This window comes from Carassius auratus, chromosome 48 (genome assembly GCF_003368295.1).
Source record: "Carassius auratus strain Wakin chromosome 48, ASM336829v1, whole genome shotgun sequence".
NCBI lineage: Eukaryota > Metazoa > Chordata > Actinopteri > Cypriniformes > Cyprinidae > Carassius > Carassius auratus.
Genome location: NC_039290.1, coordinates 9,747,200 through 9,763,979, shown reverse-complemented (window position 1 = coordinate 9,763,979; position 16,780 = coordinate 9,747,200). Strand labels below are relative to the sequence as shown.

The 16,780-nt window shown below is 34.7% G+C and overlaps 1 protein-coding gene and 1 pseudogene across 1 annotated transcript; both read right to left on the bottom strand.

Annotated features, from left to right (window-relative positions):
* Positions 1–2,537: 2,537 nt before the first annotated feature.
* On the bottom strand, positions 2,538–10,955 carry LOC113065803 (complement factor I). Its single transcript, XM_026237331.1, has 12 exons — positions 10,791–10,955; positions 7,858–8,401; positions 6,872–7,022; positions 6,606–6,793; positions 6,395–6,502; positions 6,176–6,280; positions 5,359–5,415; positions 5,075–5,214; positions 4,137–4,240; positions 3,776–4,056; positions 3,031–3,132; positions 2,538–2,852 (listed from the first exon to the last, which is right to left on the bottom strand). Exons 1-12 carry the CDS (start codon positions 10,839–10,841, stop codon positions 2,635–2,637), a joined length of 2,049 nt encoding a protein of 682 aa, XP_026093116.1. The 5' UTR covers positions 10,842–10,955; the 3' UTR covers positions 2,538–2,634.
* A 2,028-nt stretch (positions 10,956–12,983) lies between these two features.
* LOC113065316 (tetratricopeptide repeat protein 39B-like) overlaps positions 12,984–16,780 on the bottom strand; it is a 10,883-nt pseudogene continuing 7,086 nt past the window's right edge.

Here is a 16,780-nt window from a genome sequence, read left to right as displayed (position 1 = left end):
GCTAATCAGAACAACTCTTTAAAACCTGAACATAACTTAAAAACGCTAAGACAGATAATACATGTTACACTAAAAGGTTAGGGCACTAGACAATCCAGACCTGCTAGACATCACAGATTATGAAACACCTGCATACCTGTACATTCCAGGGAGGAAATGGTCCTTGTAATAATTCTCGCAGGTGGCAGTAAGTGTCACATTTGCACATTTCAGAGTCGCAGCTGACAATCCAAACACAGTTTCCGTGTTCCCTTCCGAAAATTAACCATCATTTTACTACGAAAAAATCCATACATACATTGCAGCAATGGTAACTACAAATTAACCATGGCTTTGATACTTCAAATCGCTTCAAATAATAATTTAAGAAGTATTCAGATAATATTTTTGTGTTATAATAAAAACAGACCTAAGAGAACAACAGGATCAATTAATTATATAAAATCAATGAGGCAATAATGATTGGTTAGTTAATAATTATCATATGGTTTCACTGAATAACACTGTTAAAATACATAATGTAATACAACATAAAAATGTATGTACATTACATATTAATACAAATGCCTGCAAAGGGCATCAAAGGCCTGATAATTGCTGTTGTAACACTTACAGTATGATCAAATCCTTGTTAAATATTGACCAAATATTTAATTCAAATATCCACCTAATCTTTCATTTCTGGCCACCTTTTTGCAATAGAAATGCTAGCCTCTATAATTTCTCCAACAAAAACTTGTGGACATCACAACCCTTACAAAAACTAATCCTTGGTTCTATTGACGTAAAATGTTCTTGTGTGTCATTTCTGAATGCTTGAGAGACTATAAAATCAATCAGACAACTGTATTAGTAAAATCATAGCCATATAGGCGACTAGCTAGCTACAATTGTAATTTGTAAATAATAAAATGTAATAAAAAAATTAGTTATTTACTTTTATATTTTATTGAAGTTCTATTTTGACCCCTATAGTAGGTGTTTTTATTTATTTATTTGTTTTTATTTAGGGCCCTGGCTGCAAATCAAAGTTTGATGTGCATGTTTTGTATTTATTTGATTAGCTGCCGTGTAATAAGTGGGTGAAATTAAAGTGATCCTGCTCTCTTTGATATCTTTTGCAGTCCTTTACATTACACTTCACAATCCTTCTCCACAGACGCCTGACATCAGACTGAACCAGACAAACAGGTAAAATAAACACAGCAGCCTCTTACCGGAAAGGTCAAAGAGGTGGATATTGTGTCATTATCCCTTTTGCTCTATAGTCAAAGAAACTGTTTACTAAGTAAATAAAAACAAGGCTACACGAAGATAGCTACTCACATGAGCCAAGTAACAAACATGAACTAAATCATGTAAAATTTGATAAAACACCCCAATTTTCATACATGTTTTTAACTTAAGGAAAACTGAAAGTGTAGTAAGTGCATAAGCTGAGCAATCAGAGGAAAAATAATTTCTCAATCCTAAAAACTTAACTGAATCAATTTAGATTGATTAATCATTAATTAACTAAAGATGTTTCCTGAATGAACCAAGAAGGAATTATTGAAATAGTCACAGATCCGCTTAGGTTTGTGTTTGTGTGCTTGTGTTCCCAGAACGTCCTGGCAAGGTTCTCTTCTCCCAACATTATGTCTTCCTGTATCACAACGTTCTTTAAAGTTATCTTTAGATTAGAGAAAAACTCTGAGTGTGTTAATGTTTGTCAAACCTGAGAAAGCAGGGTATGTCAAACCTGTTTCTTAAAGAGAAGTGACTTATACTCAGTTACCATGGTAACATACCCTATGAACCTAACCTGTTCTTTGTTAAACCTAGAGTTTCTTTCCATCTTCTTCACCTTTTTAAAGCATAAGAGATGTTTAAATCATTCATTCTTGCAGCAAAAATGCTTTTCTTACTGAGTATTCTTTGTTTTATTTATTGTATTTATTGTTTTATTTTGATATAAGATATTTAGTCATGTTTCCTGCGAAGAAACAAGTGCATTTTAAGTAAAACAACTAAAATTATTGGCCATAAAGTAGGAAAAATAATCTTAATGCAAATGGAAACAAGATTATTTTTACCCCAATGGCAGATCATTTCCAAAATAAGAAAAATTCCCTTTATTTCTAGTTTTGTTTGTTTGTTTTTCACACAGGAAGCAAGACTAAATATCTCATGTCACTTTATTCATGTATATAGAAAATGCCTCTTGATTTAAGACTCAGAAATCAGTGTTACTCATGACTACAATTAATTTCTGTATGGCGAAAATTGTCTCAAAGTGTTTTTTTTTAGTTAATCTCAGGTTTAAAACAGGCCTGTGATGAGAAAATTCAAAAACATGTTTACATTTGCAAGATAAATATACAGAATCTAGCTTTTGCAAATCTAGTCTTAATGACATTTATACTGTATGTGGTTTTAAAATCTGGTTTCACATCAGAAGTGTGTGCTGTGTGAAAGCTACATAAAACAGATTTAATTTTACAAAAGCACCACAAACTACAAAACACTTTGAAACCAAAAAAGAGACTGGACTAAGCTTTTAAATTGCTTGATAATCAGCATTTTAATAGCAACATACAAATAGCACATAAAGTAACATCAATCAGCAAGTTTGAACTGGTCTGTTGCTTCATTTCACTGGTTAAATTTGGTAACGGCCGGCCAGCCTGTGTTGAAGCGGATCCAGTCGAAATAGTGCGCCACTTTAGTGTAAACGCCAGGATGATTGGGTTCGCCACATTTATCACCCCAGCTCACTATTCCCCACACGTACGACAAACCAGATGCGTCTGTGCACACCAGCGGCCCTCCAGAGTCACCCTGACACGAGTCCACCTTCCCCTCCAGGTCACCTGACACAGAAAACAACCAATGACGGCACAGGAACAGGTGAACGAAGATACACTCAGGACAAGTTACTCATGATAATTTCAGCATCATCAAGCAAGCTTAAAAACTTGCAATTACAAATTCAGAATTACAACTTTCACACACGTACACACACACACACACACACACACAAACACACACCTGCACACTCCATTCCAGGAAGGAAACGGTCCTTGTAATAACTCTGGCAGTCGCTGATAATCGTCACATTTGCCCATTTTAGAATCGCGGCTGATATCCCCTCTTCAAACAGACAGATTGAGAGAAAAGAAAACCTCAATTTTACCACCTTTAGAATTAAAAAACTCAATATAAGACAGGTTAACACAACACAACAATAAAACACCAATATTAGGAACTTGACAATTGAATGCAGTTGGAAACATGACACAAATTTTGCCCAGATTTGAAGTCTGCATCGGTTGACGAAAGCTGATGAATGCATCATAATCAGATTTTTCTTTAGTCTCAGACTACATTCTTAATAAATGCTGGATTGTTTCAACCCAACTTTGGGTCAAATTTGGCTTAACCCAACAATGGGGTTAAATTTTTAAGTTACATTTTTAAACCAAAAGTTGAGTTAGTCCATATTTGACCCAAAGTTGGGTTGAAACAACCCAGCATTTTTTTAAAGAGTGTATGATTCCATCCAGTTGGAGGATTTCAGATATATTTCATATTTTGAGCTAGTTTTAGAATGTTTTAATTCATCATGCTTTTACATAAATGCATGGTGCATTCTTATTTTTTATGCAATATTTATGACTTCCACATGAATGCAACTCTTTATTTTTCAGTTTCTCTCTCTCTCTCTCTAACCAGACACAAACTTATGAATGCAAACCAGAGCTAGAAGATTTTGTGCGTAATTGTAGAGCCGAACCTCTGTCGCGGCCCCAGCCGGAGATGGTGCAGGTGTCATTGGGCTGGAACTGTTGGGTTGACCAGGGCACGCAGACGGCTCGGACCGCGGGATTGTCCTGCATGCACTTGTCTGAAAGATTCAGCTCCTCCAGCTGCACCAAAGCGATGTCGTTCTCGTAGGTTTGAGGGTTATATTTATGATGGATGATGATGTTCTTTACTGGGATGCTGTCCGTTGTCGACTGCTTACGATGCTTCATCCAGAGAGAGAACTTGATTCGGAAGGACCTCGGTTTAGGCCTAGAGACACACAAATGTACTATTGTGTTTCAGTAGGGGTTCAGTACAGGTTGATCAAAACGTGTGGTGATTGGTTGTACCTGACACAGTGGGCGGCGGTCAAAACCCAGCAGCCGCCCAAATACGCCCCTCCGCAGTGGATCGAACCTTCATCCTGAATGGCCACCTGCCACTGTATCTGGGTCTACATAAGTCACACGCAGAGGTCATTCCTTACTGGTTGGCATTCAATTTCTTGTAAAGTTCAAAACAAGTGGACATTTAAAATATAAGAATAATATTCATTATTTATTTCCACAGTGGACGTGAGAATTTATGAATAAACCAGTCATTTTAAAATCATCCAGGTCTACTGACATTTGACATCCACTTCGAACATTATTGCTCAAGATAACGTTTGTTAACTTTATAACACGTAAATCCACTTAGCCAACAACGATGCTATAGAGCTAGTGAAAAAGTGGAAGCTATTAAAAGAAAACAAGGACAAATAAAATCAAACGTCTCTCAAAAAGCAGGTATATAACACTACAGAAATTTAATAGTCAAATGTAAAATAAAACTGGAAAGTTTTATCTGTGTGAATGAAATATGCGTTGATCTTTATTATAGCTACTAAAGTTAGTCAGTAAAGAGCAAAGAGTGATTTTAACTTTTGTTTTCTTAATACACCTGTATTTATAACTTTAAGGATGTGTGTACATTACGTAAAAACCTGCCAAGACTGGCATTTGGACCGTTCAAGCGCAAAAAGACGCAAAAAAGATTTAAATGCGTCATTGAGGGCGAATTGACATGCACATGTTCGTCCGTGCTTTTTTAAATTAGTTTATATTTCTTTATCACTCAACGCGTCGAAAACATTTAATCAGTTCTGCGTCGCGCAATTATTTAGTTACATTCTACGATATACACATTCAGAATCAATAACAGACACTTTATCTCATCATAGCGATATATATATCATCATGTATCAACTTTTCTGTGTTTCTGAAGTTTTGTATTTCTCAAGACTGACCGGTAAAGCCTCTTCCCCTCCTACTAAGCGTTTCTTGCGCGAATGGGAAGTCTTATCGTCCTCCTGTTTGTACACATACTCCTTATTGGGAATGCCGCACTGCAGCTGGTCCTCTGCAGTCGAGCGGATGGTTTTGATCTCTGGAACAACATGATGGATGTTGATTCAGCTGTATGACTCAAAACTAAAATTACTAAACTTTAAACTTTGACCAGATCTAGAAGGGGATCCTCCAGAGATTTGTTTGCTGAAGTGACAGACATTAGCTGTGACGTTTTTCTTACCTGACATTGGATCGGAAAACAATTCTTCTTTTTTTTTTGGTTTTGTTACTTCTTCTTCTGAAACACAAAGAGAAGGGCAGAAAAAGTGTATCAAAACTAACTGTGTAACAAAAATGCTATTAACAATTATTATCGCTGGACTCAAAAATTGACATTCTTTTTTTGTTATTGTTAAGTAGTTTTTCCTTCTTGTTTATTCATCTTTATTAATCCATTCAGTCTTATTCTTTCAACCTCGTACTTTCTTTCTGCACTTTCTTTTTCTTGTTCTTTCTTTTGTCCTCTGTTGTTTCTTTCTTTCAATATTGTTCTTCCTTATTCTCTTATTCTTGTTCTTTCTGTCTCTAGTTCGTTTGTTCTTTGGTTCATTTGTTCTCTAGGAAACAAAATTAACAATTCTTTCTTTTGCTCTCTCTTTCTCATTCTTTTTCATTCTTTCCTGTCATCCTGTCATTCTCTCTTTCTTTGGTTTTCCAGCAGCAATCAAACCTTACAGTTGCACCAAAATTTGTTCTAATAAAATTGGCAAAAGGTTCTAAATTCGTAATGAAGGACCATCAGACAAATAGAAAGATTGTGGGGGGAAAAGTATCTAGATCACAGACAAATCTATTCAGATGAGATTTGATTGCAGAGCTGTAAAACAGGAAGTAATAAAATTGTAACAAGATTGTGTGAAGAAAACAGAATTTGTTTATTTTTTTGTTTTTGCAAAAAGTTAAAAAGTTAAAAGTTAAAGGAAAAGATAAGCTGTTTCTGCATTCAGAAACTGAATCCTAAACTGAACAGTAATGAGATCTCAGAAGAGTTCACTGACCGGTGTGTTCATCATCTCCTCCCAGACAGTCCCTGATTCCATCTTTGATGGCAGAACGGGGAATACAGACACCCGATTTACAGAGGAAACTCTGGCCTCGACATTCTTCACACAGCAGAAACAGTACAATCAGGATTAACAGTGCACTTCACTCCAGCATCACCAAAGTCATGGGTTCAATACAGTAAACAGGAAGAGGAATGATGATGTCAGACTCACTTTGGCAGCACATCTCGTCACTGTTGTCTCCACAGTCATCAACACCATTGCAGGGTTTTCCACTGGATAAACACTTCCCGTTCGCACACATGAACTTCTTACAGTCGGCTACTCAGAGAAAACCCATCAGTGAGAGTGAGAGAAGTGTCAAAACAACAGATTATCATTATTAAACATTAACATGGTGATGACATCCGAGAGGAAACAGCACCTTGAGGTTCCTCATAGCACTTTGCGACGGCCACCGTAGTGCCTTCTGTGATTTCCTCTGGATTATGGATCCTACACTCAGCCAATGAGAGCTCATATCCCATGCAGCGAACCTTCATACACTCACGTGGCCATTGAATATCTTTGTTAAGAGATTTATATTCGATAGTATCCGCCTTCTCTGCTCCTCTGAGAGACAGACAGAACAAGATGAGCAATTAGTGCTGAGTCGAGAGAAAGGGATGTCTTGTGTGCAGGTGTGTTTACCTTTCGACTTTCAGAGGGTTTCGACAAACCACATTTGCTGCAGCCATATTCCAGCCTTTGCCACATACCAGCATTTTCCCCAAATGTGTGTTTATCTCGACCACGTTCTTAGAGTCAGAGACACTCACAGTTACATACACCTTGTCTGTCGCTGGACACAAAAATGTACGTAAAAGTTGAATACTTTCTAATTCCACACCAAATCATCTGACACTCTTAATCATTGTATTATATTCCGGGTCAATTTTGACCCGAACACCTTTTTGAGTTGTTGGAAATGCTGGTTAAGCTAGGATTTGTTTTTCTTGAAATTTCATGATTGTTTCTCATCTGGCCTGCAAAGTTTTTGCATTTTGAAATGTTGTAATATGCATACAATATTTGTATTCCCGAAAGTGATTTTAGCAAGTCATTTTGACCTGCAGAATTAATGGTTAACGATAACTGCACAGACTTAAAATAAGTTTTATCTCATTCTTTTTTCAACTGTTGTCTGATTATTTATATTTACATGCAGTTGCTTGACATTTGTGTTTGAAGAAATGCACGCTGCGTTGAATGTTGATGTTTGTCAGTTTTGCTGGGAATCGAACCCAATGATCTTAGCGTTGCCTTACTCACTGTTTGCGCTTCTGCAAAGTACTACAAATAAATAAATACATATAAAAATAAAATAAAATACGGTTAATAATTTCACATTTTGTGAAAAACAATTAAAAATAGTTGTTGAATAAATTTTAAAAAATTGGGATAAAGATGTGGGGAAAGTATTAATGTTAGTGTAATTTTTGGTGAATTGTGTTGAATCCAATCAGAGTAATTTCGACCTGGAGCATCTAGGTTTCCATAAATGCACCTAGATGCCAATGTAGGACTTATAAAGACACATCAATAACTTCTGTTAAATTCCAAAGAAACATATAGCAACATAAAGACTTACTCTGGAAAAACGGTCTGTTATTGATTAGGTAATATTTTGAGTTCACCTTTGCAGGATGGGCTGAAGTGTGAGAAAATGGGCGTCTTGGTTCTGCAGGAGATGGCGTTGGCCTGACACATGGAGTAATACACGGGTCCTTCCTGAGTACAGGTGTTCTGCTGCCGTGGACATTTGTACGGCATCTTACAGACACACTGTCCTTCGATGCATCGCCTCCATGGAGGACAAAACACTTTAGAGCAAGACTGCCATGTGTATTTCTGATTCAGACATTGGGCTGCACCCAAGAAATCCTCATCACGTTCTTTTGGAACTTTGGGATTTGAATCAGATTGGGACTCAGAGTCACGCTTGGATTCTTTTGGTTTTGGAAAAGTTTTGGGTTCTGGAGATGCCGATGGTACAACATCTGATTCTGTTTGGTTTGCTATTGGTTCAGAGTTTAATGGTCCATTTTCTTCAGTTTTCTGATCCAAGTCTGGTTCTGTTTTCCCACTTTGGTTTCCCAACTCTTGTTTTTGCATCAAGTCTGTATCTGTTTTTTCCGTTGGATTTGTTTGTGACCAAGACTCTTGTTCCTCCTCCAAACTCTAATCAGATGAAATAAACTTTAAGAAAATGGAAACTACAACAGTTCAAGTCTTAATTCATCTTTCCACAAATTAAGGTCCTAAGTGGGAATGAATGAGAAGTTGTGGCAATCAAATTCTGCATGTACTGGAAAAAACGAATATCTTCCTGTATTTTTGTCTCGTTTTTTTTTTCTTTTTTTTTTTCTCAGTAAAAACATCTAAACATCCTTAAGTGACTATACATTTACTGGAGATGCGAGAATAAAGATTTGAAATTTTATTTTCAGTTTAAGCTTAAAACCAGAGCAAACTTCTGTCAAACAGGAATATTTTTTCCTTTTAAGCAAATTTTTCTGAACTCATTGGCAGATATTTTTCTTATTATTTGAAAATAAAATAAAAAAACTGCTACTATGTTATTTCTGCATCTTGATTAAAGTTAATTCAATCGTTTAACATTTTTACTGTAAAAAAAAAAAAAAAAAAAACAGTGGTGAAGAACCACACTTTTTGCAGTTATTTTTGAACAGAAGAAACATTAAAAGTTGTTTTAAAAAGGTGTTTTTCAATTTTTTTCAAATTTTGTGAAAATTAAAATTAATGGAGATTGGTTGGAAATTGTATAATCAGTCTTTGGAAGTAAATGTGGGAAAACTAATGAATTAATTTAATTAACTTGCAGAAACCCTGAATAATAATAATAATGATAATGTTCCTAATTTAGTTGTCTAAAGAAAGCTTGCTGTTGCATATTATGATTATTGTTCTCTTGCTAAATTGCTTTTGTTTCTCATTTGTAAATCACTTTGGATAAAAGTGTCTATTAACCCTCTGGTGTTGTTCATTTGGGAGTCACACTTGTGTTGTTCGTGGTCAAACGTGACCAGACACCTGAAATTTAACTTTTTTTTTTATTTCCAGGAAAATCAATGTAATATGTTTATATTTCTTTTTGTTGTAGATTATTTAATCATACTAATTCATATTTGTGCAATAACTATAATACATTTTAACCACTGAAAATAATAAAATAACAAATTCTAAAATGTGCATATTTTCAGTTAAAGCAGTATTCAATGTTAAAATAGAGAGCTTTTAATCCTTAATTTTGAAGGCAGATTAGTGCCATCTGGTGCCAGTAATACAATAAAAACATCTGCAATTCTGTGCTTTAGCCACTAGGTTCTTATAGAGCGCTATAGAAAAGGCTTACAAATCCTGTTTTAGAGATCTTTTTTTTTTTTTTGTGGATTTGGATTTATATTTAGACAACGTTTTGTAATGGTTTAGATTTTTTTGTCCGTTTTTCCATTAATTTTACTACAGTCAAACCTGAACACAAAATAAATATTTTTTTCACATAAACTTAAAAAAAAAGAAAGAAAAAAAAAACATTATCAGAGGTTAATCAATCTCTTTTGCACTCATGATGTTTTATAGATTTTTATATTTTAGATAATTTTTCTGCACCGTGAATGAATTGCAGATTTCTACACACACAAAAAAAGGATCTGTATTTTTGTATATTTCCCATTTATTTCCAATGGTGGTCATTTTTGACCACAAACTTTTTTTTTTTTTTTTTCATCAAATCCAAAATTTGTATTTATTTATTTATTTTTGTGGAATTAAATCCACAATTTTGTTTATTATTATTATTATTATTATTTATATTTTATTTAATTTTTTGTGGAATCAATTTTTTTTTTTTTCACAATTTTTTTTTTTTTATTTATTTATTTATTTTTTTTTTTTTTGTGGTTACATAGCTACTGCCATAAATGTCAATGAGTTTCGTATCAATCCAGTAAAGTAGTGATCTTTAAAATTTCCAAACCTTTTTATTTATTTATTTACTTTGTCGGTCGATACACCCGAGGTTTAATAATATGAATGTAAATGTAACTCCATCAATCAAAAGAATAATGCTTTATTATATATATTTTTAGTATTTCTTCTGAAAATTAACATTGTGACGGAAGACATCAAGCTGCTGAGATAAAAACAACAATGTGCGATTCATTCATCCGCTAAAACAAACAGTAGTTTGGAAATACGTCACAATCAAAGCAGATGAAGTGTGAAGATGAGAAGGTGAGCCAAATTTCATCAGAGTTGCCAAATACAACATTTTGCAATAATTCAGCTACAGGTTGATGCAACAGAGGACTTAACAAACTAAAGGTCCCACCCTGAAAACAAAACTAACGCTGAATGAGTTCTGTCATATAAAAACATTTTTAGCAATTTTATTAGAAGTGTGTCTTTGGTGCTCTATTAGCGCCAGTAGATTTATCACAAATAATGACTGTTTTCATGCAGGTTTCCAAGACAGTTTTTATCTTTCAACAGATGAGTTCATCAGTGATTAATGTTATGTGATCAGATGAAGGAAGCAGAAACTCACGGTGGTCTGGAGCAGAAGATACATGAAGAAGAAAACACTGAGGACCTTCATGATTCCTGCAGATCTTTCTTTCTCTCGGTGTGTGTTTCTGATCTTTGTCCTGTCGGCTCAGTTCACCCAAACACCTCCATCACACACACATTCAGACGAGCAATGATTAATGAATCAGAGAAGGAGGAGAAAACCCCAGTGGGAGGAGAAACGAGAGCTTCGGTCCGGAAAGGTCACAACTCTTGGTTTATTGACACTTTAATCATGTATAAATGTCCAAAATCCTATATATATATTTATAGAGTTAGGGGTTTGTAAGATTTATGTTTATGAAAGACTCTCTTCGGCTCACTAAGGCTGCATTTATTTGATTAGAAGTACAGTAAAAATTGTGAAATATTATTCTAATGTAAATCATCTGTTTTCTGTGTGAATCTGTGTTAAAGTGTAATGTATTTCTGTGATGCTCCGCTGTATTTTCAGCATCATTCCTCCAGTCTTCAGTGTCACATGATCTTCAGAAATCAAAATAATATGATGATTTACTGCTCAAGAAACATTTCTGATTATTAGCAATGTTGAACACAGTTGTGCTGCTCAATATTTCTGTGGAAACTGTGATGCATTTAATTTTTAAGGATTCACAGATGAACAGAACAGCATTTATTTGAGTTTTTTTTTTAATTATGCATGTCTTTACTGGCACTTTTGATCAATTAAATGCATCCTTGATAAATAAAATTATTTTCTTTCAAAGACAAAAAACCCAGTGTTATTAACCCCAAACTTTAACAATCCCTTTGATTTAATTCTACTATTATTATTATTGTTTACAATTGAAAAATATACAGTAGCACTTAACAATAAGGATCTTTAGTTAACATGAACTACGAATGAACACAGCGTTTATTAATCTTAATGTCAATTTAACATTTATGCATTATTAAAATCAAAAGTGCTTGCAAGTATTAGTTAATACAGTGTGAATTAACATGAACTAACAATGAGCAACTGCATTTTCATACAGTCGACTGTAATAAATGCACTGTTCGTTCATGTTAATACATTAACTAATGAAAACCTTATTGTAAAGTGTTACCAAACTTACATATATTGTTTTATTGAATATATTTCTCCCCATATATATATCTATGTTTTTTAGACTAACAATTTTACAGTGTACAGATATCAGTCTATTCGCTCTGTATTTATTATCAGTAGTTAGTGTGATATCTTGTCTGCAAATGTTAAATGAGGAACGTTCATGAATTGCACAAGGATGTTATTTGTACATGAAATGCAGCAGTATTTCTCAATTCAAGCCACCGGTCGTGACAGAAGAACTGTGTGCAAGTATTCTGCCGTTTCATTACAATGCGAGCGAAACACTGAGCAGAAACAGGACACTAAATAAACACGCATTGAGTTTGTTTAATCATTAACCTGCATTTCAATCTCAGTCTCAAACTAAACCAATACTTCTGGACTGAGCGGATAGCACAGGACACACATAAACAGATCATAAGCAGAGACAGGAATATGAAGTTACTGTTACCCGAGATTCAATGGTGCCATCTTCAAATTATTATTATTATATGTGATAAATTAATACCTTTAAATGTTTCCAACAGCTAAGATGGAAATAATGCAAATAGAATAACAATGGTGATTTTCAATTCATTTGATTTTGCAAAACATAACCCAATTTTAGTTTTTTTGTTACATTTTTAAAGTATATTTTATAATAATTATATGATTTTTACTCATTTTTAGGACCTACTTAAATAAACCCTAAACCAGGACATGATATATCTATATACTGCAAAAAAAAAGAAAAAAAAAAAGAATAATAATAAAAAAAATAAAAAATAAAGGGAACAGTGTTCTTACGAATTGTTCTATTTTTTTTCTGTCAATTTATTAAAAAATTTTGGCGTCAAAAACGTTTTTCTCTTTTAGCAACTTTTTCTTTCTCCAATTTGTTCCCCCAATATTTTTCCAGATTTACAAAAAAAAAGTGCTTCAGATCTTTTCAGAGCCAAAGTCCTAAAAATTATTTTTCTTTCCTCAAACTGTTTATCCTCTATAAAAACTGTTTATTTTTTTATATTTTTAGGAGAGGAAAAAGTGTTTTTGAATTTTAAGAAAATCTGTTTTCACGTTGGGTTTCAGTTCTTCCATAATCACATCCTGACAATAACATGTCAACTAAAGGTTTATTTCACATGTAAATCTGCCAAACATACACTTGAGAACAAGTCACAGATTTTTTCAGACAGTAAATAAAACCTGCAACACTTGTTTGTAATAACAATATCAAGTTCTTCTCAGTATTTTATTGGTGTAAAGAAAAAAAAAATAAAACAGGAATGAAAGAGGAATACTTCTGAAACAGATGACAGTGGAATAAAACACTGATCAGACAAAACACAACTGGAAAGAGCGAATAAGTGTCGTGTGGCCAAGTATTCTGACCCAAGTGTAAATAAAACCCAAAGAGCAACAAACTTCTGAACTCAACCCATCTGTCCAAACAGCAGAACCCTCACACACACACACACACACACACATTAATAACCAGGCGTGACACACAGTCTATCGTTATAAAGAGAGGTTTGCATACAGGTCAGAACTAGATTACACCGATGACCTGAAGAAACAGTCGAGAGCATCCCAGTTCAGAAGAAACCGTGCACTTATCTTTATATACACATTATAGAAGTCTATTATAATTATTCATTCTCTGAAAACAAGCTCATACAGTAAGTGTTTTAAGGTGTTTTTTCATTGCACACTTGACAAGAGCTTGTTTAATGAGAATTCATATTCAGAAGCACATAATCATTTAACATAATCAGGCAACACTCTTAAAGCAGAAACCTGCTTGTTATTATGTACATAATGCATAAACTATTTTTTTTCCAGTATTTTTGTCATTTTCCATATATAAAAGGACAAAAACGTGGGGAAAAAAATATTTCTTTTTTTTTCAGTGCACTTGAGATTTAAAGAAAAAAATAAAATGTTTCCAAAATAGTATCAACTGTATTTGATTATTGTAATACATATTTGCTTTTATACATTAAAACTAGAACATGCAAAATAAAATAAAAACAGTCCCACCTGCTACATTTAAAGCATTCAAAATAAACGTTTATACTTACAGTTCAAAGAGAGCAAAAAAAACCATTTCTAGAAAATAAAATGTTTCCTCTCAGCGTGATTGTTGGCTGATTATTATTGCTTTCAAATGAATATGAATTTTTTGAATTGCTTGAAGCGTCTAAACTTGTAATCAGCTTAATAATCTTATAAGACTGTAATTAATGTGAACGATACATGTACAAAGACACTCGACGTCTACAGCTGTGCAGAAACACACAAACAATGTAAGACACACAGGCAGACAAACATATTTGGTCTTTAAAATATAACGATACATTCATTACAGCAGCTGTTTTCTGATTGGACGCCAGCGACTTTCTTCAGCCGTCTGATTGGCTGAACAAACGTAAGACTTTATTTAAACTACGAGGACAAATGAGAGTTCAAATCTTCCGGTTCGAGGTACACTAGCTTTGGTGCTTCGGTGACGGTCGTGATGTGCTTGTGTTCTTCGGACGTCAGCGCTGATCGTCTGCTCATCACGGAGAGTTTGTCGGAGAACCCTTCAGACTGCTGAGAGCCGCGTGGATGCGGAAATGAAGACGAGACTCCATTGAATAGTCCTTATAATTCAACCTACGAACACACAAACACAGTCAGACTCATCAAGTGTTACTTAAAATATGGTTTTCGAGCAGTTGTTTAAACTACTCAGAGGAGGTCAATATGACCAAAAATGAACCTCTTCTTTAAATAACAAGGCATTTTCATAAGCCCTCCGATGCTTCTCGCAATATGCGCTGTTAAAATTGAAAGAAGAAATTAATTTCTCCACCAACTGTACTTATGTGTTAAATCTGACTAAGTGGTTTAATAAGGAATGTAATAATCTAGTGAAATACAAATTTTGAACATTTTACTACATTTCTTTTGGCCTTTGAATTTGGCATGTGGGGACAATGCACACTGAGCCATATCGCACCATCAGCCCAATTTGTGATGCTATTTCTCAGCCACTTAAGAGAATGTGTTAAAGATTATTTTAGGTCTTGCTATTAGAGTTACTGCTCTACCTAAATTCCAATTTTGAACACTGTATGCTTCACCAATCTTTCTTTATGGATCCTTGAACTTGGCATGTGGGACAATGCACACTGCTGTATTGCGCCATCAGCCCAATTTGCTGCACTATTTCTCAGCCATTATGGAGGATGCATAAAAACAGATTTGACAAATTAATACTAGAGTTACTGCTGTAACAAAATCCCAATTTTGAACAGTGTTTGCTGCACCAATGTTGTTTTTGGGATCCTTGAACTTGGCATGTGGGACAATACACACTGCCCTATTCATGCATTCATACACACGCCATCAGCCCAATTCATGGTTCTGTTTCTCAGCCGCTTCAAAGGAGGCACTAAAGAAGACATAATGCCTTTATACTAGAGTTACTGCTCTAACGACATTCAAATTTTAAGCACTTTTTACTTAACCAATCTTTTTTTTTGGACCCTTAAACATGGCATGTGAGACAATGCACACTGAGCCATATTGCACCATCAGCCCAATTTTCTGCACTATTTCTTAGCCGTTACAGAGGTTGCATTAAAACAGACTTTACAAATAAATACTAGAGTTACTGCTGTAACAAAATCCATATTTTTAGCTAATATTTTCCCATGTGTCAAGTTCAAACTGACACAGTAAAAGTGATCAAAACTTGGATTTCAAGTATCAAGAAGGCAGTAACTCAAACTCCTTTTATATTTCACTTCACTCAATTGTAACATTGTGTGCAGCACCATAGACTAAAGGAAGTGTTGTGTTATTTAGGGGATCTGATGTCATTTAATCTACTGTGAAAGTGAACTCACTTGGCGTCCTCGATGTAGCGCGTGGCTTTGATGTAATCGCCCTGCTGCTTGTAGAGTAAGCCCAGCTCATAGAGAGTGAAGGGGATCAGATAGTGATCATGACCGGTGGTGCTTCTCACTGTGAACACACACACAGTCATCATCAAACCTCCAGCTGATTCACAACACAGCAACAAAACACTCCACTGACTTACAGTGACTTTAAAAAAGTGTTTACCTGCTCAGCACCTGTGTGAAGCAGAGCTCAGCCTGCAGCAGTCGGCCCAGATGCTTCAAACACAAACCCTTCAACATCTGAACCAGACACTGATCGTCAGGGTGGAACTCCGATGGGTCTGACACACACACACACACGCACACACACACACACACGCACACACACACACACACACACACACACGTTTGTTTGTGTAACTCACTTGAGACTTGGCATGGACTTCTAGAGTTGATGACGAATCACATAACGCAACTCCTCAGATAAACATTTTTGGATTTTTTTTACATATTAAAACTTACAAATTATTGTCATTTTACAGTTGTACTTTTATCATTTCAGTTTCTTTTATTTTACAGTGAAATATTATACAAGTCACAATTCTTCGTTTATTTAATATTTTATTCAGTAACAATAATAAAAGTAACTAGATAAAAAGGTTTGTCAAGACACTTTAGGTTAGCTTGAGGAAGCCTAGCATGGAAGTTTGAAACAGTTGTAAGAGCCTGAAGTTTGAAAAGGTATAAAGATTAGATAAATGTTGATAGCATGTTTTTAGCAGGATTAACATGTATTGGAGTATGTTACTAGCATGTTACTAAGCATGATAAACAAGTGACTAGCATGTTGCTAGTATGATTAGCAAGTTTCTAGCATGTTGCTAGCATTATTAGCATGTTGCTAGCATATTTTTGCATAGTTAACTAGTGACTAGCCTGTTTCTATCGTGATTGGCAAGTTACTAGCATGATTAGCAAGTAACTAGCATGTTGTTAGCATAATTAGCAAGTGACTAGCCTGCTTCT